Source organism: Castor canadensis, chromosome 17 (assembly GCF_047511655.1).
Source record: "Castor canadensis chromosome 17, mCasCan1.hap1v2, whole genome shotgun sequence".
In the NCBI taxonomy this organism is placed as follows: domain Eukaryota; kingdom Metazoa; phylum Chordata; class Mammalia; order Rodentia; family Castoridae; genus Castor; species Castor canadensis.
Window position 1 is genome coordinate 50,591,861 of NC_133402.1, and position 22,708 is coordinate 50,614,568.

Below are 22,708 nucleotides of genomic sequence, written 5' to 3' on the forward strand. Positions count from 1 at the left end.
AAGAGAGAAAGGGGCCGGGAGTAAGATACACCGTTCATAGCCATGCCCCAAGTGAACTACTTCCACCAACTATGCCCCATGTCCTAATAGTCCATTCCACAATTAACTTATCAATGTATTAATCCATTGATGTACTTAGTGCTCTTATGATCCATTGGCCTCTAAAATAGCACTTCTAAGTGAGTACCAACTGTTCAACTTGTTTTTTGGGGGTTGGGGGGAGGACCATGGGAAGGCCAAAATCCAAAAAGGTAAAGATTAAATCCAATAGCTTCTCATCTGGGATCCAGGGAATATGTTGGAATAATGTGGGATCCAAACGGTTTGGGCAGCCCTGACCCTCCAGCCTTTCTGGCTGCAGCCTACATGGCATGTCTTCTGGACTGGTTCTTCTCACTGTCTGTGGCTTTCCTTGGCAGACATTCCATGGTTATGGAATCTGTAACTTTTTGGGATTGCCACTGTATCTTCAGATTCATTCTCACAGCTTTCAATGTTGCTTTCTCAGTTGCAACCCTCTAGGATTTTAACACTGCCACACATTACTTGATTTCCTAGGTCTTCCCGTGAAATAGAGGTGAAAGACTCCATGTCCTCACAGCTCTTTTATTCCATATACCTGAAATGTCAGCATGATGTAGCTGACACCATTGTCTGTCACCAGCTTGAGCAGTAGCTGTGCCCTCTTGGACCATAGCTACAGCAGCCTGTGAGTGCTTGGATAGCTGAACTTTGGGAAACACTTTCCTAGGTGTCTCTTTGAGAAGAGGGCGCCCCAGAGGAACTCTCTTCTTGAAGCAAAATTATTAACTTATTCATTCTTTTAAAATTTATTACTTCTTTTGTCTTTTGTTTGAGACATGGTCTCACTAAAAACCCAGACTGGCTTTGAACTTGCTGTATGTAGCTCAGGCTTGCCATGAACTTGAGATACTCCTGCCTGGGATCACAGGCGTGTATTAACATGCCTGGCTTTTTAAAAAATTGTGAAGTCTTTCAAATGAATTTTACCTTTATACCCTTCCACGGGTGGTATCTAGCTAATGCCTAACATGCTCTCTAGTAATCTTTCCTATAGTCTTGATTGAAAATACCTCCTTTTAATGGTGGTAATGTCTTCAGCATCCACACCTTCCTTGGCACCAACTTTAAACACACTCCTTTTCTGGTCAAGTTGCAAGTTTTTCAGATCTTTCTTTTTTGCTTTTTGTTCCTGATTCTCATTGTTAATCTGGCCAAAAGCAGCCAGCAATATACTCAACACAGCATGAATGCTGTGCTGCCTTGAAGTTACCTCTGCTTTATTAATTAGTCTGTCCCCTTTAAATTCAGAAAGTCTCAGGATATGGTCAAAATGCAGACAATTCTTTGCCGTAATGTGACACATTGTCTCTAGTCTAATTCTCCATGCAGTCCTTGTTGCCGTCTTAAACCTCTGGAGCACAGTTTTTACTCATATTCTTATCAGCATTCTAAGCTTTTTCCTATCCTGCTTCTCTAAAATTTTCAAATTCCTCTCATAAACCAGTTCAAAATGCTTCTGAATCACATGGAATAGTCACAGCAATGATGTCATTTCTCACTTTTCTATCTGTTTGTAGTCTTTGTGGCAAATATTTAGGAAAATAATTTAAAAGGAGGAAAGACTTATAAGGCTCATGGTTTCAGAGATTTTAGTCCATGCTCAACTCTCCAATGAAATATTCTGTAGATGTCTGTTAAGCTCATTTGATCTATGGTACAATTTAAATATGAAGTTTCTTCATTGATTTTTTTTGGGTCTGGATGATCTATCTATTGATAAGAGTGGGTTATTGAACCACCCACTATTATTATATTGGACCTGACGTTCCTTTATGTATAGTAGTGTTTGTCTTTGAAGTTAGGTGCACTGATAGTCAGTGTATGCATTTTTAATAATTATGTATTCTTGGTGGATGATTCCCTCCATTAATATATAGTGACATTCTTGGTCTCTTTTGGCTAATTTTGACTTAAAGTCTGCTTTGTCAGTCTGTAGTTACTCTTGCTTGCTTTTGAATTCCATTTTCTTGGAATATTGTTTTCATCCTTTCACTGTCAGTCTGGTTTTTTTTTGCTAGTGAGTGAGTTTCTTGCAGGCAACAGTTGGGTTTTATTCTGTCTATCTGTCTGTCAGTCTATCTATCATTTTTTGTGGTGCTGGGAATCTGTCCCAGGATCTTGATGGGTTTGCTGGTTTACTAAGTTCATGATGATTGACTCTTTTCTAATTGTCATTTGTTTATTCTTCTACTGAGAGTTACTCTTTTTGGGCTCTCATGATTGTGTATATTTTCCTCCATTTTTTGTGTGTAGGATCCTATTAAGTATCTTGTGTAATACATTGGTGTCATGAATCTCTTTGGTTTCTGCTTATCTTTATTTCTTTTAGGTCTTTATTTCTTTTTCATTTTTAAAGGCTTTTTCATTTTTAAAGGATAATTTTGCTAATTATAGGAATCTTGATTGGCAGTTATTTTCTTTCAGGTCTTGAAGCACATCCATTTTCTCCTGGCATTTAGAGTTTATTCTCAGAAATCATTTATTGTGATGCGTTTTGCCTTTGTAAATAACTTGGTCCTTCTGTCTTACAGGTTTCAATACTCTCTTTGTTTTACACTCTTGAGATTTTACCTATTAATATGATGTGGGGAGGTAATTTTTTGGTCATGTCAATTTGGGGTTCTACATTCCTCATGTACCTGTATGTGAATATCTTTTCCTAGATTTGGGAAAGTTTCTGCAATTACTTCACTGAATATATTTTTTGTGGCTTTAGTCTGTATTGTAGGTCTTTTTGACTATACTAAAAATTCATACATTTGCTTTCTTAATCATGTTGCAGGGGATTGAATGTTGTGGCCATAATTATTTCTTCTCCTCCTCATTCCTTTCTGCTCCTCCTTCCTTTATTTTCCTCCCTCTTGCCTCTTTTCTCTTCCTCTTCCTTCTCCTCTTCTTCTTTTTTTTTTTTGTGGGACTCAGGTTTGAACTGAGAGCATCATGCAGGTGCTGTACTACTTGAGCCACACCTCCATTCTGTTTTTCCCTGATTGCATTTTTGGAGATGAGGTCTCAGAAACTGTGTGCTTAGGTTGGCCTCAAACAATGATCTTCCTGATCTCAGGCTGAGCCATTGGCACCAGGTAATCTTTTTTTTTTTCTGTATTACTATTTGAACATGATAATTCCTCAACCTTGTCTTCAGGCCGTGGTATTCTTTCTCCTGCTTGATATGGTCTATTGTTGATGCTTTCCACTGATAATTTTTCATTTGATTGATTGAGCTTTTAATTTCCAAGATTTATTTTTCCCCCAAATGTCTTTGCTGAATTTCTTGTCCATGTCCTGTAGTATCTTCCTTCTTTTATTCAGCTGTTTATTTGTATCATCTTTGAAGTCACCAATCATTTTTAAAATTAGAGTTTTGAATCTTTTGCCCTGCATTTCATCTACTTTGATATCTTTGGATTCATTATTGAAGTGTTATGAACTTTTGGAGGCCTCATGTTGCCTTATTTTTTCATATTTCTTGAGTTCGATATTTGTGTATCTGTTGTGAGAGAAATCACTTTGAATTTTATGGGGGGCCTTCTTAGGGACAAGCCTTCTTTTGACAATGTGTTCTGGGATACCAGTTTATTGTATATTGTTAAATTTAATTCAGAGTGGACTTTTTGTGTAATTTCCCTGTGACTTGTTTTGCTGCAATTAGTAGGATTTGAAATAGCACTTAATATGTTAAAGCCTGGGTAATCCACTTTCTCTGTAGGTGTCACAGGAATGCCAGACTCCCTCTGAAATTTAAGGCAAGTGTTTTGAAAACAGTGGAGTAGGGTATACCCTCTGTGGTTATTCTTCCACTGTAGTCAGCACATGCAATCTGAAAGTGTATTGGTGCAATCTATGCTGCGGTGTTTCATATGTGTATTGTCTATAACCCTTGTGTCTTATCTTTCCTCTTTTGCTATAGGGTGAATGTTTTTGGAAAGGGGGCATGCCATCAGCTGAGGGCTTTTATTTTCCTTATTATTTATGTTGAAGTATCCACCAAGCTTTAAGTGGGAAGAGGTTATGGCTGGAGTATGCTAAAATTTATCTTAACTGGGATGGGAGTGTAGTTCACTGGCAAAGCCCCTGTTAAGCATGTTTGAAGTGCCAGATTTGACCCCAGCACCATTCAGGAAGAAGGTAAATATAGTAACAAACCCTACTTATAAGAAACCACATATACATGTGTACACGAAAGCAATGCTAGGAATATTTTTGTATAGCTATCCTCAATTCAACTAGCAAAACCACTTTGTCTTCCTTATTAGGCTTGTATCTTTTCTTCAACAAAACTAGTGATAAAGGCAGAACAGGACCTGCCTGGAACTGAGGGGGGAGAGGGGAAGAGAGCGGGGGAGGGGGGCAGGGGGGAGAAATGATCCAAACAATGTATGCACATGTGAATAAAAGAATAGTAATAAAAAGAAACCACATATAGAAATATAGTAATAACCAATTAAAAACCACAATTAACTTGTATAATAATAGAAAAAGGAGCAAAGCTAATATAAAATACAATAAAAACAATAAAAAGAAAAAAAAGCAGGGTAAAAAAAGGGTGGCAGAAAAGTAAATAAAATTTAAAAAATACTTTTAAAAAAAGTATGGGAAAAATTAGAAGAGGCCAAAAGGGAAAGCAAAATAAAAATCCAGTTAAAGAAGAAAAAAAATAGGGCATGGTAGCACATGCCTGTAATCCCAGCACTTGGAAGATGGAAAGAAAAGGCTTGTGAGTTTGAAGGTGTCCTGAATTATATAAGTGAGTTCCAGGTAAGCCTGAGCCACGTAGTGAGACCCTCAAAAAACCCCAAACCCAACCCCCCCTCAAAAAAGGAGAAAAAAAAGTAACTATGGGACAATAATGAGAAATGAAAAAAAAAAGATGAAGAAAATAAAAGATAAAATCAGTGGAGGAAAAGAAAATGGAAAAAGAAAAGACTATTCTACAAAAAACAAAGACAACAAAAATGAGTTAAAAATTTCTCCTAGCTTAGGAATTTGGATTGGGGAATGTTAGAGTTCATGGGGTGGGGAACTGTTAACTATTGAGTTCTGTGCTGAGAAGGTGCTAGGGGAGCCAAGTGATCTGTCAGTCTACATCTCAGCACCGTTAAATATGGTTGTCTTGATACCACACAGGTCTCCTTCCTATTTACTGAGGGTAGGACCATCCACTGCTGTACTCTCTTCTCAATTGGAAGATGTGCAGCTGTATATTCCGTTTTGAATGTAAAAGTCCAGAAGTCAGCCTGATTAGGGCCATATACAAATTTCTCCACTGTTTTTCACTGGGTTAGTTGAGGTAATGATGACCAGGTTTGGGTTTCCTAGGGAAGGCTTTTGAAGGCTTTTGAACTACACCTAGGGGTGTAGTATTGCCATTGTGAGCCCTTTTTGCTAATCTAATTTGTGTGATGTTTAGACTGAGCTAAGTGGGTATTTACTCTGTCCCAAGGCTCTCAATCTGTTTGGCCAGCTGTGCAGTAAAAATGTGGCACACAGCAAGTCCTTTTCTCCCACCATGTTTTAGGGGCATGTAGGCTACATTGATTGATCATATTTTTGGCCAGGATAAATCTAGACTGAGCACTTGGGGGGGTGCATATTCCTGAGAAACTTCAGAGGTTGGAAGGCTATTAAAATACTGAGTTCAGTGCTGGGGTGAAGGTGTTTGGGGAACCAAGTGATCTGTCAGTCTCTAACTTGGTACACTCAAACCTGGCTCCCTTTTGGTATCACACTGGTCTCACTTCTATTTACTGAGGGCAGGGCCACCCACGGCTGACTACCCTTTAAATCATAGGCCTGTGCTCTCTGCAGCTTTTATTTCTTGGTAGGCTTATGTCAGGTCCTCCTCTCAGCCAAGAAAGTCTCTAATGACCCCTCTCACATATTCAACACAGCATGGCTTTTACAGGAATCCTGAATTGAGATCATTTTTTGCTTTCTGGTCTTCAGAGGGTTTAATACCTAATAATGAGATCCCTCTATAGAAGGCTTTTAGTTACAGTCTTCTGAGAGTTTGCTGAGCAATATAATGGGTATTTTTTTCTTCAGAGCTAGCTTGTACAGATGAATCACTGTCAAACCAAATCTCAATACTGGACCTAAAACATGTGTGGCTGTAGATTCTTCCTGTAGACAGAACTGATAGTCAGCTGCTAATATGGGGAGTGGATTGTACTCTTGGCTTACCTTATGGTTGTGGTACTTGGTTCCCTGGCCCCCGCAGGGAAACTGGTATTGAAGTTGCAGAATGCTCCATATCTTTCTCTACTTTACCTGTCTGATTTGCCATATGGTTTAGGTTTGTAGTCACTTCTCTATTAGTTATCACAGTTCTTAGTTTCTCTCCATGGGATATAGTTTTCTCTTTTGTTAGTTTGACTTTTCTTTTTCTTTTGGAAGTACTGGTGTTTGAACTCAGAGCCTCAGGCTTGCTAGGCAAGTGCTGTACCACGTGAGCCACACCCCTTTGCTTTAGTTATTTTTCAGATAGTGTCTCATACTTTTGCATGTGGCTGGCCTCAGACTGTGGTGCTTCTACCTATGGATTATCTTGAGTAGCTGGGATCCCAGGTGGGGAACATTATATCTGGCTTATCAATTGAGATAGGGTCTCATTTCCTTTTTGGCAAGGCTGGCCTTAAACTGCAGTTCTACCTCCTGAGTAGCTGCAATTACAAGCGTGAGCCACCACACCTGGATTGTCTGACTTTTCTTAATATCACAGTTGAACAAAGTCTACTGTGTTAGTCCAGTTTTTTTGTTGTTGCTATGACAAATACCTAAGAGAAACAATTTAAAAGGAGGAAAGACTTATTTTGTCTTACAGTTTTAGAGGTTTCAGTCCAAAGGCAGTTGGATCCACTGCTTTAGGCCTGAGGTGAGGTGGAATATCATTGCAGTAGGAAGAGTATGTTTCAGAAGAGGCTGCTTACATCATGGCATTCGGGAAGCAGAAAGAGAATATGAAAAAGAATATATGAAAACAATTCCATTTACAATAGCCTCAAAAAAAAAAAAAACCTAGGTGTAAACCTAACAAAAGGTGTGAACGACCTCTACAAGAAAAACTATAAACTTCTGAAGAAAGAGATTGAGGAAGACTATAGAAAGTGGAGAGATCTCCCATGCTCATGGATTGGTAGAATCAACATAGTAAAAATGTCTATACTCCCCAAAGTAATCTACATGTTTAATGCAATTCCCATCAAAATTCCAATGACATTCATTAAAGAGATTGAAAAACCTACCGTTAAATTTATATGGAAACACAAGAGGCCACGAATAGCCAAGGCAATACTCAGTCAAAAGAACAATGCAGGAGGTATCACAATACCTGACTTCAAACTATATTACAAAGTAATAGCAATAAAAACAGCATTTAAACTAGAAATTAACAACAAAACCCGCAGTAAAAAACATGCAAACAACTGGAAGCTGACCAAAAGAATGCTCAATGATAAATGGGTCCTTGATGAAATAAAAGAGTAAACTAGCAACACCACTAACAACAGGTGTTGGTGAGGATTTGGGGGAAAAAGGAACCCTCTTACACTGTTGGTGGGAATGTAAACTAGTACAACCACTCTGGAAAAAAAATTGGAGGCTACTTAAAAAGCTAAACATTGATCTACCATTTGATCCAGCAATACCACTCTTGGGGATATACCCAAAAGACTGTGACACAGGTTACTCCAGAGGCACCTGCACACCCATGTTTATTGCAGCACTATTCACAATAGCCAAGTTATGGAAACAGCCAAGATGCCCCCCTGCTGACAAATGGATCAAGAAAATGTGGTATCTATACACAATGGAATTTTATGCAGCCATGAAGAAGAATGAAATGTTATCATTTGCTGGTAAATGGATGGAATTGGAGAACATCATTCTGAGTAAGGTTAGCCTGGCCCCAAAGACCAAAAATCATATGTTCTCCCTCATATGCGGACATTAGATCAAGGGCAAACACAACAAGGGGATTTGAACTTTGATCACAAGATAAAAGCGAGAGCTCACAAGGGAGATACGAGGATAGGTAAGACACCTAAAAAATTAGCTAGCATTTGTTGCCCTCAACACAGAGAAACTAAAGCAGATACCTTAAAAGCAACTGAGGCCAATAGGAGAAGGGGACCAGGACCTAGAGAAAAGGTTAGATCAAAAAGAATTAGCCTAGAAGGTAACACACATACACAGGAAATTAATGTGAGTCAACTCCCTGTATAGCACTTATCTCAACTAGCAAAAACCCTTGTTCCTTCCTATTATTGATTATACTCTCTCTACAACAAAATTAGAGATAAGGGCAAAATAGTTTCTGCTGGTATCGAGGGGGTTGGGTGAGAGGGAGGGGGCGGAGTGGATGGTAAGGGAGGGGGTGGGGGCAGGGGGGAGAAATGACCCAAGCCTTGCATGCACGTATGAATAATAAAACAATAAAAATTAAAAAGAATTAAAGAGGAAGGTGCAGGGGACAAGATACATCCTTCAATGGCATGGCCCCAGTGACCTACTTCCTGCAACTAGGCCCTACTTCCCAACATTTACATCCCCTCACAGTAATGCCATCAGATTATGAATCCACCAGTAGATGAATTCATTGATGCAGTCAGAGTCCTCATCCAATCACTTTCCGAAAGGATTGAGAACTGAGCCTTCAACACATGAGCCTTTTTTGAGGGCTGATTTTTGGTTTATATACAAACCAAAGCAGCTTTCTGTTTGTCTTTTTGGTGCCTTACTCAAATATCTGGATTTAAATGTCTGTTTATAGTAGGAAAGATGTTCCCATTCTTAATTTTTCTTAAGTAATGGATATACACTTGCCCAAAAAAGCCACATGAGGGACAGAAAGACTCTGTTTATAGACATGTTTTCATGCATGCACATATGCATACACTGCTCAAGAGTAATAATTTTGCTGTAATGAACTTCCCTGTCCTGAACTACTTAATATACCTTTAAAAATATTAACTGTGTTGAAAGAGGTTTGCATGTTAGAAAAAGGAATTAGTAAGGAAAGATATATTGAAGAAAATTTAGTGCTTAATGCAATGACTCTGACCCTAAGTATTTAAAAATGCTAATTTATATACTTACTCTTACTTTTTCTAGTGATATGCAGCTTTCGTGGATCTGTCCCTCAAGGATTGGTCTTAGAAATTGGAGAAACAGTCCAGATTCTTGAAAAATGTGAAGGTAAGTGTGGACCTACTAAGTATATAACTAGTGATCAAATATTAGTGGAAATACCGTATATCATTTATGCTAATAGCTTATTAGCATTTTGAAGTCCTAGTTAATGACATTATTAACTAATGTTATAAAATCTTTCCTGATGTCTGTTCACATGAAGGTGTGGGTTTTTTTTTGCCTTAATGTAGTAGCAGCAATTAGATAGTTTAATTGTTAGCTGTCAGAACTTGAATTTTACATATTTTGTCAAATGATTATTTTGAGTTACTACAAATAGATAATGTACCCATGTTTATCTGCATTCAGATGAATTGTAATCAGTTCATTTTTTCATTTTTGTGTTTCAGATTGACTAGGCATAATCTTAAGCTATAAATTAGGTCAAAAGTGATCTTTGGCTTGACTATCCTCTTCTGTGACATATATATGCATTTTTACTATAGCATTTATGCCTTCTTGAAATATATCAAATTCTTCAACATTGTGCAGTAAAATCAACAACATTTATGGGACAATAAAGTTAGGGAAATCACGTAGAATCAGAGCATTCAGAAAATTTGATACCATGGGGTATAACTTGAGTAGCCTAGTCTAGCAGTTCAGCATGATTAGAATTGTTGTGACGTGAATATGGAGACAATGCATGTGGAGTGGACCTCTGATACAGTTGGGCTACTGTTAAGATGGTGTGGGAGTAAGTGCAGCCTACCATGACCCAGAAACCATATGTTTGAGAGTACACTTTTCTGGAAAGTGATGTCTAGGTCAGTGCTCATTTTAACTTTTCTTAAAACAGAAGTATAAATCAGCATCCCTTCTTGATAAAAAGTCTTAGCAAAAGAAGAGAAGGGAATTTTGTTTTTCCTTGTATATTTTTATTATAATTATTAACTCATAATAATTGTGCACATTAATGGATTTCTGTGACATTTCTATACACGTATATATCATGCTTTGTTTAAATGTCCTCCCTATTATTCTCTTGTTGCAAAGATTCAGGTACTCCATTAAAGTCTTTGAATCCATTTTGATAGTTGCAAAGTTTCAGGTACTCCATTAAAGTCTTTGAATCCATTTTGACTTGATTTTTTTTATCTCCCCTTTTGCATTCCTGATTCTACTAATTTGGGTTTTTTCTCTCCTCATTTTAGTCAGGTTTGCCAGGGGTCTGTCGATCTTGTTTAGTTTTTCAAAGAACCAACTTTTTGTTTCATTAATTTTTTGTATGGTTTTTCTGGCTTCTATTTCATTGATTTCAGCTCGTATTTTTATTATTTCTCTCCTTCTATTTGTTTTGGGATTTGCTTGTTCTTGTTTTTCTAGGAGTTTGAGATGTATCATTAGGTCATTGTTTTGGGATCTTTCAGTCTTTTTAATATATGCACTCATGGCTATAAACTTTCCTCTCAGGACTGCCTTTGCCATGTCCCATAGGTTCTGGTAGGTTGTGTTTTCATTTTCATTGACTTCCAGGAACTTTTTAATTTCCTCTTTCATTTCATCAGTGACCCATTGTTCATTAAGCAATGAGTTATTCAGTTTCCAGCTGTTTGCATGTTTTTTGTCTTTACTTTTGTTGTTGAGTTCTAGTTTTATTGCATTGTGATCAGATAGAATGCATGGTATAATTTCTATTTTCTTATGTTTGCTGAGGCTTGCTTTGTGCCCTAGGATATGATCTATTTTGGAGAAGGTTCCATGGGCTGCTGAGAAGAATGTATATTGTGTAGAATTTGGATGAAATGTTCTGTAGACATCAACTAGGTCCATTTGATCTATTGTATATTTTATCTATTTATTTATTTATTTATTATTCATATGTGCATACAATGTTTGGGTCATTTCTCCCCCCTCTTCACACCCCCTCCCTTAGCCCCCCGTCTCTCTCTCCCCCACCTCCTCTATACCCGGCAGAAACTATTTTGCCCTTATCTCTAATTTTGTTGTAGAGAGAGTATAAGCAATAATAGGAAGGACCAGGTGTTTTTGCTAATTGAGATAAGGATAGCTATACAGGGAGTTGACTCACATTGATTTCCTGTGCATCTGTGTTACCTTCTAGGTTAATTCTTCTTGATACAGGATGAGAAATAATGTTTTTGGCAGCTTTGTTGAGAATCAGATGACTGTAGATGTGGCTGTTTATTTCTGTGTGCTGTATTCTGTTCCACTGATCTATGTGTATGTTTTAATACCAGTACTATGCTGCTTTTGATACCATCTTTGTAATATATTTTGAAATTAGGTATTATGGGGTCCCCAGGATTACTTTGAGTATTTGATGTCTTCTGCTTCCATATGAAGTTTTGGATTATTTTTTCTAGTTCTGTAAATAATGTCAGTGAAATTTTTTATGGGGGTTATTTTGAATTTATATATCATTTTTGATAAATTGCCATTTAAACAATATTAATTGTCCCAGTGCATGAACATGGGAAATCTTTGCATCTTCAAGTGTTTTCTTCAATTCCTTTCTTTATTTTTAAATTTTTATTATACAGGGGTTTTTATTTCTGTGGTTAGGTTTATTCTTAGGTATTTAATTTTAACTTTATTTTATTCTGAGCTACAGAGAATGGAATAGTTTTCCTGATTTCTTCAGTGAGTTCATTTTTGGTTTATAGAAAAGCTACTAATTTTTGTATATTGATTTTGTATACTGCTCTTTTGCTGAATTTATCAGTTCTAAGAGTCTTATGGTTGGAAGGCTTTTGAGTTTCCTAAGTATATTATCATATCATCTGCAAATGGATAATTTCACTTCCTCCTCCTCTTATATTTATTCCCTTTTTCTTTCTTTCCTTTGCCTAATTTCTGTGGGTCAGATTTTAAGTGTTATGTTGAGAGGACTAGAGAAAGTAGACCCCTTCATTTCATTCTGGATTTTAGAAGAAAAGCTTTCAGTTTTTCCCCATTCAATGTAAGTTTGACTGTAGGTTTGTCATGTTTATAGGTATCGTCCTTCTATACCTAGTTTCTTCACATTTTTTTTTATTAAAGGATGTTGAATTTTTTACAGAAGGCTTTTTGTGCATCTATTGACAATCATATTTTTGTGCTGATTGTATTTATGTACTGTATGACATTTGTTGATTTGCATATGCTGAGCCATCCTTGCTTCTCTAGAATGAAACCAACTTGATTGTGGAATATAATCTTTTTAATGTGTTATTGAATGGATTTTAAACTATTTTATTGAGGATTTTATGTGTATATGTTTATCAAGGATATTGGTGTATAGTTTTCTTTTTTTGAAAAGTCCTTATTAGGCTTTGATACAAGAGCAGTGCTTGATTTGTAGATTGTGTTTTTCTCCTTTCTGTTTTATGGATTTGTAGATTGTGTTCTTCTCCTTTCTCTCTTATGGATTAGTGTGAGGAAAGTATTATTTTATGTTTAAAAATTCAGATAAAAATTGGCCAGACATGGTAGTTCATACCTGTAATCTCAGCTGCTCAGGAGCTAGAGATGGGAAGGATTGTGATTTAAGGACAGCCTGGGCAAAAACCTAGTGAGACCCCCCCCCATCTCAACCAACAAGCCAGGAGTGATAGCATGTGTCTGTAACCCCAGCTATGTGGAATGGTATAGGTAATGATTGTCTGAATCTGGTCCTAGGGCAGAAATGCAAGACCCCATCTGAAAAATAACTAAATCAAAAATGGGCTGGGGTATGACTGAAGTGGTAGAACACCCTTCTAGTAAGTACAAGGCCATGAATTCAGACTTCAGTATCACCAAAAAAAAGTTTGATAAAAATCATCAGTGATTCTTTTTTAGTCCTAAGCTTTTCTTTGTTCGGAGACTTTTATTACTTGTTCAGTCTCATTGATTGTTTTTGATTTGTCTATATTCTCTTGGTTCAATATTGGTTGGTCATCTGTGTCTAGAAATTCTTTCATTTGTTGTAGATTTTCCAGTTTATTAAAATACAGTTTTTCAAAAGTACTCCCTAATGATCCTCTGCGATATCTTTTGTAAAGCCTCCTTTTTACCTTAAAGTTTAGGGAAGATGGAGTGACTGCCTAGCAAGTGTGAGGCCCCAAGTTCAATGCCCAGTACCACAAAAAAAAAAAGTTAAGCTTACCTCAAATTTTATTTGGTCTCCTCTTCATTTCTTTTTGGTTAATTTGGCTAAGGATTTGCCAATTATATTTATCTTTTCAAAGAACCAACTCTTTGTTTCATTGATTGTTTGCATTCTTCTTTTAATCTCTATTTCATTTATTTTGGCTTATATTTTTATTCTTTCACTTTTTTTTACTGATTTTTGCATTATTGTTCCTAATATCTTGAGATATGCATGATTAGATTCTTTATTTGAGATCTCTCTTTTTTAAATGTAGGCATTCATAATTTTAAACTTCCCTTTTAGAACTCTCTTTGCTGTATCTGACAGATCCTAGTGTGTTTTGTTTTCCTTTTAATTGGATTCTGTGACTTAAAAAAACTCCCCTATATTTTTTTCAATGATCCACTGCTCATTAGAAGTGCATTGCTCAATAATCATGCATTTGTATAGTTTTGTTTTTTCCAGTTGTTGATTTCTAGTTTTATTCTGTTGTATATTGATAAGATGCAAGAAATTATTTCAGTTTTTTCTATTTGTCTGGTGTTTCTTTAGGGCCTGAAATATCTATTTTTGAGATAGTTCAACAAGCTAATGAAAAAACTGGGTATTCTGCAACTCTTGGATAGAAACTAGAAGTGAAATGTGCCTCAATATAATACATATATTGTCATATATATTACATATGACAAATCTACAGCCAACATCATTCTAAATGTAGAAAAACTGAAATTGTTTACTCTTAAATAAGAATGAGACAAGAGTGTCCACTCTCCCTACTCTTATTCAGTATAGTACTGGAATTCCTAGCCAAACCTAGGGCAAGAGAAATAATAAAAGGGACTCAAAAAGCTTCCAGGAAGAAGTCAAATTAACCTCATTTGCAGATGATATGATTCTATACTTAAAAGACCCCAAAGATTCCACCAAAAACTCTTCGATCTGATAAACGCTTTTGGCAACGTAGCAGGGTATGAAATCAATATACAAAAATCAGTAGCTTTTCTGTAGAGCAGCAATGAACAGGCTGAGAAAGAAACCAGGAAAACAATTCCATTCACAATAGTCTCAAAAAATTCCTAGGTATAAACTTAACCAAGGAGGTGAATGACCTCTACAATGAAAACTATAAAAATAAAGAAGACACCAGAAGATGGAAAGACCTCTCATGTTTATGGTTTGGCAGAATTAATATTGTGAAAATGGCTATACTATCAAAAGTGATCTACAGATTCAATGCAATGCCTATCAAAATCTCAGTGTCATTCTTCACAGAATTATAAAAATCAATCCTAGAATTCATATAGAAGCATGAAAGACCCTGAATAGCAAAAGTAATCCTTAGCAAAAAGAGCAATGCTGCAGGAGTCACAATATTAGACTTCAAATTAGACTACAGAGCCATAGTAACGAAAACAGCATGGTACTGGCAAAAAAATGGACATGAAGATCAATGGGATAGAATAGAAGATCCAGAAATGAAACCACATGGCTACAACCATCTGATCTTTAACAAAAGAGCCAAAGACATACACTGGATTGCATTTTCTTCCTTATTTCATTTAGCTTTTTATTTGTATCATCCTTGAGTTCATTTAGCTGCTTAGTTGTACCCTTTTTGAATTCATTTGGTTGTTTATTTATATTCTCTTTTAATTCATTTAGCCATTTATTTGTCTTTGATTTCATTGAGGGGTTTGTACATGTCGTTTTAATTTCATTGGGCATTCTTATTCTTTTGAACTCAAAATTTGAGGTTTCATTATCATTCAGTTCCTTGTTCTGTGGTTGTTGAGTTAAAAAATTTTTTTGGTGGTACTGGGCTTCATACTTTAGCTAGACAGGTACTCTACCACTTTTGCCATGCTATCAGGTCTGTTGTTAACTTTTGAGATTTCATATTGTCTTGCTTTTTCATGTTCAGTGTATTTCTATATTGAGATTTGTTCATCTGACGCCAATTCATTGGTTGGGGTTTTAGTCACCTAAAGTCTTTCTATTGACTGGGTGTAGTGTCAGGGTTGCTGTGCCATTTCTCATCATTGGTCTGGGGGTATAACTCAGTAATAACAAGTTCACCAATTCAGTAGCAAAGCAGATGCTTAAATGAAGTAAAATACCATTGGCAACATTTTTTTTATATAACCAATCACATTATATATGAAGTGGACTGGTGTTCTTATATTTTACAGTAGGGGTTAAAAAATAAAAATTATTTGTGTAGGAGTTACAAATTAGGCATTAAAAATTGAGTGGGATGAGGGAAGAAATAGAAAGAAGATGGGGAAAAGGGGAGTGAAGTGAGAGGGCAGCAGGTAAACAAAATATTAGTATGCAGGAATATAGTGCAGTTATTGTGGATTCTAAGAGATTCCAAAAGGATGAAAATGTCAAGAGTAATAAAAGGAGGAGGTAGAATAAATCATCAGTAGAATAGTGTAGGAAAGTAATAAGAAAGAAAAAAGGTGATAATATATAAAAGAGATAAAAGAATTGAAAAAATTTTAAAGTCATTTCTTCCTTATTGAGGAGAAGAGTGTATTCTGGTGGGCTGTATCATAATTGGTGCTTTCCTCCAATCTCTGGTCCTCAGCTTTGTGTCTATAGTAATCCTGTTGTATTTACTCCTGGTCCCTCAGTGCTCAGGATTGTCAGGTGTTGTGGTATAGTAGTGATTCCCAGGGATTTGGCTACTCTGCTAGGGTTTAGGTGGGTGGTTCTAAGCATGTGAATTAGCAGTTGGGGAATGGCTCATGGGGTCCCTGAGCACAGCCAGTAGGTCAGAAAGCACTCTGCCACTCTCAAAGCCCACAGTTTTGCCTGACTCAGGAATCCAGTGGCTGCTATGGCTTATCAAGGGCAAGCTTTTTCCCCTTTTCCAACTAGGCCTTCCGTTTATTATTTTGTTCAGAGAGTGAGGGTAGAATAGCTCCTGTCAGTTAGGTATATAACTGCACTGCTGAGTTGGTCAGTAGGTTTAGGGCTCCAGACAGCTAGCTGTTTTCCTTCTGTGTCCTTCCTTGTCTTGGGAGTAGAGACACAGATACTGAGCTTGAGCCAGTTGGCCTGCTTGCTTCTGTGCCTTTCCTTATCTTGGGGTAGAGACCCAGATGCTGAACTCTAGCCAGTTGGTCTGCTTGCTTCCATGCCCTTCTTTTGTTTTGGGGTAGAAACCCAGATGCTGAGTGGCTTCTCCCACCTATTCTGGGGCCACATGTGGGGGTCTTGAATCAGTCCACTTAGCCAAAAGTTTTCTTGGGGGTTAGAAGTATTTGCATCTGCATGCTGGGCTTGGCTGGGTGGTGGCCCTCAGAAACTGTTTCACCCCTTCTCGCTTGTTTGTTCAGCCTTTTTGTGCATAAATGCCTGTTGGCTTTTGTCTGGGGACTGGTCAAAGTTTGCCAACTTGTGCTTAGCCCTCCATGCCGATGTTTTGTTCATGGGTGGCCCGTGAAGGTGGCTTTTCCCAGGGTTACATCAAAACAGAAGAGTTTTAGAAACAAGGCTGATGGTTGTGGAATGGATCAGATCCATGTGGCGGTTCTGGGCTTCCTCCAAACAGGGTATTTGCTCTGTTTTAGAGTTTGGTATTTTTAAAAAATACCAAAACTAGCTACTATCTGTCCCTTTTCTGGTGCCCTCTTCCTAGCTTACAAACATGCCCACCTCTCCTTGCAGCCATATACTTGAGACTTTTTTTTCTGATTCACAGAGACATGCAGTGTGTTGCCTATTAACAATCCTGCATATTGGTCCCTTTAGTTGTGGTATTCTTTCTTCCACTTGATTTAGCCTATTTGATGAGGCTTTCTACTGAATTTTAATATTTGATTTATTTAGCTTTTCACATTTCCTTTCCAAGCTTTGGTTTGGTTTGGTTCTTTTTTTGGAATTTCTTTTCTTTTGTTGGAGGTACTGGCATATGAACTCAAGGCCCTCATGCTTGCTAGGTGAGCACTCTAACACTTGAACCATACTCTAACCCCTTTTTTGCTTTAGCTTTTTTAGATAGGGTCTTGTGTTTTACCCTGGTCCCGCCTCGGACCTCAGTCTTTGTATTTACATCTCTAGCCTAGCTGGGATCACAGGTGTGCACCACCATGCCTGGTTTATTTGTTGAGATAGAGTCTCAGTGACTTTTTTGCCTGAGCTGTTCTCAAACCATGATCCTCCTGATTTCCACTTCCTAAGTAGTTGATATTACAGATGTGAGACACTGTGCCCACCTTAAAATCTTTATCACTTTACTAAACTGTGCTTTCATATCCTGCAATGTCTTCTTTAATCTCTTTGTATTCATTTGTGTTCTCTTTGAATTCATTGATCATTTTAAAAATCATTCTTTTGAATTGTTTCTCCTGTATTTCATCTACTTCAGTGTCTTTGAAACTCATTACTAAAGTTAATAAATTTTAGAGGAGTCATGTTACATTATATTTTCATATTTCCTATGTTTCTATGTTAAGATTTACCTATCAGTTGGGATGAAAATCTCTTCCACCCATTTTTTTTGGTGGTACTGGTAGTTGAACTCAGGGCCTTGCACTTGCTAGGCAGGTGCTCTACCACTTGAGCCACACATCTAGTACTCTTCTTTTTATGTGGGAACCTTCTTAAGGAATAGCCTTCTCTTGATGCCTTAGGATATTAGTTTATTGTACAGTGTTGAATTTATTTTCAAGTGGTCTTTTTAATATACAGGTTTTTTTTAATTGTACAAAATGTGTTTCATTATGACATTTTCATACATAGATACAATGTATTTTATCATATTCACCCTCTTTATCCTCTCTTGTCCCCCACAAATTAACTGTGACTTCTTTGGCTGTGATTAGTGGGTTTTGACACATGTATTTTGTGACACTGATAGCTGATCTAGTGACTATCTTTACATCTGCATTTCATTAAAGTCTCTGCCTCAATCCAAATACCATTATCCTTAAATCTTTTTCTCCTCGACTAGATAGTTATTTTGAAAACAAACCCTTCAGTGTTCTGCACAGGGTTTAGAAACCTTATGCCATTGTACTGGCTACCCAGGTTGTAGCAGGAATTAGGATCTGTTTTCTGTTTGGTTTTCTCTCTGTCTGTAAATTCTAGTGGTTTTTGCCTACTTTCATCTAAATAATCTTTTTCCTAGGCTATGTGCATTAATCAATCAATTAATTAATTTTAAAACTTTTTTTTGGTGGCACTGGGGTCTGAACTCAGGGCCTCATACTTGCTAAGCAGTTGCTCTTACCACTTGAGCCACTCTGCCAGCCTCTTTTTTTTGTGTGTGTTGAGTATTTTCGAGATAGGGTCTGGGCAAACTATTTGCCTGGGCTGGCTTCGAACTGTGATCCTCCTGATCTCTGTCTCCTGAGTAGATAGGATTGCAGGTGTAAACTGCTGGCACCTAGTTTTTTTTTTTTGTTGTTGTTGTTGTTGTTTTTTTAACTTTTATTGAGGTAAAAGTAACACAATTATTTATGTGTTTCATGTAATGTTTAATGTTAGAAATCAAAGAGGCATGGAAGAGGCAGTGAGACAACTCAAACACCAGCACAGGGTTTATTGTTCAGGCAGGAGCCTTGTGGAGGGGGACCCCAGCAAGAGAACTAGAGCCCATTCCCACATACAACCTTGAGCTGATATAGGGGGCTAGTGGAAAAGAACCAGGAAGGTCATGAAGGAATACCATTGCTAGGCAACCAAGAAAGATAAGTTGTAGTTAGGTCACTGTCTGCTCAACTGTCCTTGTCACCCATCTGGGGAGATAAAGGTTAGCAGCTGTCCCTTTGTCAGTCTTTGGGGTTGGATGGGGAGTTTCTAATAAGCCATCTACAAGGAGGGAGGGGGTCTGGTCCTAACATTGCTGTCCTCACTGTTAACCCCAACATTAAATAATTGTGTTCTATGCACTTTTTTAAACAATTGTGTTTCTGTACTTTTTAAAGCTGAAATCTAAAATTAATATTGAATTGAATGTATACATTTTGAGTTATTTAATTACTGACTAGGCTTGTATTTGATACCAAAGTTTTCTTTCAGGATTTATTTTTCTTTTCCCTTAAATATTTAAATATAGTTCTCCTTTTGCATCTGCTGTTATTATTCACCTCTGCATTATTACAATGAAATACTGAGGCAACAAACTTTATAAAGAAAAAAGGTTTAGTTAGCTCATAAGTTTGGAGGTTCAAGTCCAATATCACGCCCCATTGGTTTGGCTTCTGGTGAGGGTAGCACATTGTGGCAGCAGTGCATGTAGGAGCTTGTGGTCACATCTTAAGCCAGAGAAGAGAGAAAGAGCAAGAGCGAGAGCAAGAGGGAAAGTGAAAAGAGATCCGAACTGGGGTCCCGTAAACCTCTTTTGAGGACATGCTTCTTCCATCTGTTAAAGGTCATAACACTTTCTGGTACCACCCTTGGGGAACTAAGCCTTTATCATAGTGAATCCTCGGGTAGTACTTATATTATACACATACCATTGCACCTGCCTTTCTGATTATTATACTTAATTCTGTATTGTTTCTTTAAAAACTGACAGCTTATATCACTTGGGAGGCATTGATCAGAAGGATTGAAGTTCAAGGCAAGCCTGACCAAAAAGTTGGTGAAGCCCTATTTCAACCAGTAGCTGGGCCTGTTGGCATGTGCCTGTCATTCCAGCTACATGGGAAGCTTAACTAGGATTGTGGTCTAGGCCTGCTCAGGTAAAAACACAGGACCCTATTTCAAAAACAACTAAAGCAAAAAGGACTAGGGCATATCCCAAAATACTCTTAGTTCAAAACCCCAGTACCATAAAAAAAAAGACAGATGATAAGATGAAAAATTTAGCTTATAGTGAATGCCTAATATTAAACACAAAAATAGTGCAGGAAATATTTTTACACTATTTTGAGTTCAAGAAAATATCATGAATGAATGTTCTAAGCAGGCAGTGAGTAAAGGACTCCAGTACATTAGTGGAATACTTTTAGTATTGTTCTGGGTGAGAATTATGTAATTGTGCAGATCCTCTTTGGCCTGGCTTTTATACAAAAGTACAATGCTATGGTTATCTCTGCCTGCAAAGAATGCTTGTCTGTTTGATGGACAGATATGTAGAGATACATTTATGTTAGAACATGTTAGTTTAAAAGACCAATGCAATGTGTATGCCTTCTATACAGAGGTCTGAGCTATTGACTTTTTAAAAATAACCATTTATTTTTTTTATTGTGCTGGGTGGGAGTCTATTGTGGCATTAACAACAGTTAATATATAAGATATATTATACTTGAAATCACCCCCTCTACCATTCTCCTTTATCTCCTCCTCCCCCCATTCCTGGAATAATTTCAACAGGTATCATTTTTCCATTTACATTTATGTGTACACAGTATTTGCACTATATTCTCTCTCCCACACCCTTTCCCCACTCCTCCCCCCTCACTGGAACCCCCGCCCCTTTTCAAGGCAGGACCTGTTCTGCCCTCCTATTCTCCAATTTTATAATTGCAAAAAAAAAGACATTTTTGTTTAAGATAGCTATGAAGGGAATTTCCTTGTGACATTTCTATGTATATATGTATTATAACCTGACTTGGTTTAGCTCCTCTATATTTCTTCTTTGTACCTTAGTCCCCTTCTTATGGCGATTTCAACAGAGTTAAAAATTCTATATTCATTCTTGAATAGAGAGTACATCAACCATATTCACCTTTTTAACTTTCATCTTTTACCTTCTCCCTCTCGTATGTGACTTCCCCCAAGAGTGACCTGGTTTTTTTATAATGTTGTTACATTTGTCATAATAATGTTGTACTTTTGTATTTGTACATATGAGAGAAAACATGCAGCTTTTGGCCTTCTGAACCTGACTAATTTCACTTAAGATGATGTTCTCCAGTTCCACCCATTTACCTACAAATGACAAAATTTCATTCGTCTTTGTGGCTGAATAAAATTCCATTGTATATAAATACTACTTTTTCTTAATCATCGGTAGTGGGTATCTTGGTTGTTTCCATAGCTTTGTATTGTGAACAGTGCTGCAATAAACATGAGTGTGCAGGTGCCTTTATTGTTACCTGACTTACATTTGTTTTGGTAAATCTCTAGGATTGGAATTGCTGGATCATATGGCAGTTCTATTTTTAGTTTTTCAAGGAGCCTCCATACTGTTTTCCATAGTGGTTGTACTAATTTACATTCCCACCAGCAGTCTATGAGGTTCATTCCTCCTCTCCCCATCCTCACCAACATTTGTTGCTGTTTGTGTTCCTGATGGTGGCCATTCTAACAGGAGTTGGGTAGAATCTTAATGTGGTTTTGATTTGCATTCCTTTGTGGCCAGGGATGTTGAGTATTTCTTCGTGTTTTTTAGCCATTTGTACTTCATCTTTGAAAAAACTCTGTTCAGTTCATTTGCCCATTTCTTCATTGAGTCATTGATTTTTGGAGAGTTTAGTTTTTTGAGCTCCCTGTATATTATGGTTATTAATCCCTTGTTAGATGTATAGCTAGCAAAGACTTTCTCCCATTCTGTGGGCAGCTCTTCAGTTTAGAGACCATTTCTTGTGCTGTGCAGAAGCTTTTTAATTTCATGTAGTTCCATTTGTCAATCCTTTGTCTTAGTTGCTGAGCCATTTGAGTTCTATTTAGGGAGTCATTGTCCAAGCCTATTAAGTCCAATGTATTCCCTGCTCTTACCTGTACTAGCTACAAAGTTTCAGGTCTTAATATTAAGGTCTTTAATCTACTTTACTTGATACTTGTACAGGGTGAAAGACTTAGATCTAGTTTCAGTTTTCTGCATGCAGATACCCAGTTTTCCCAGCAACATTTGTTGAAGAGGCAGTCTTTTCTCTATTGTATGTTTTTGGCACCTTTGTCAAAAATCAGGTGGGCGTAGTTGTGTGAATTCATATCTGGGTCTTCTGTTCCACTGGTATTCATATCTTGAGCTATTGACTTTTATCTGAGGTGGAAGGAGGTAGGGAGAGGAGCAGGATAAATTTTACAAGTATTTAGCATTGGGCTGCCTTAAGAGAGGTTTATCAAGCCTTAGAGTTTGATGGGTATTTAAGGTATTTAGAAATAAGAAACTGTTCATAGTGGCAGTTAGGTGGTCTCAGACTGTTGCATGATGTTAGACTGTTAATGTAATTTTTCCTATTGTAAGTTGTGTCAGAATCTAATTATTTCAAGAACCAGTTGAAGTAGACACCTTATCCTAATTACATCTCTTCTAATTCAGGAATTCTACTTATATGCAGTTCCTGGCCTCATGCTTCTATATGAGCGAATGGAAGAAATTTTATGGCTGCTTCTGGTTTTCTACAGCATATGCTTTATGATAGAAGATTCATGCCAGTTATTTAAATTGCATCA

General features: G+C 37.2%; 1 protein-coding gene across 9 annotated transcripts in view; it reads left to right on the forward strand.

Moving 5' to 3' along the window:
- Dock3 (dedicator of cytokinesis 3) overlaps nt 1-22,708 on the forward strand; it is a 561,871-nt gene that overhangs the window by 113,339 nt on the left and 425,824 nt on the right. For all 9 annotated transcript variants that reach the window (XM_074059333.1, XM_074059340.1, XM_074059334.1 and 6 more), the window contains exon 2: nt 9,196-9,279. In XM_074059333.1, coding sequence (XP_073915434.1) covers nt 9,196-9,279 — 84 coding nt within the window. The remainder of the gene's footprint in view (nt 1-9,195; nt 9,280-22,708) is intronic.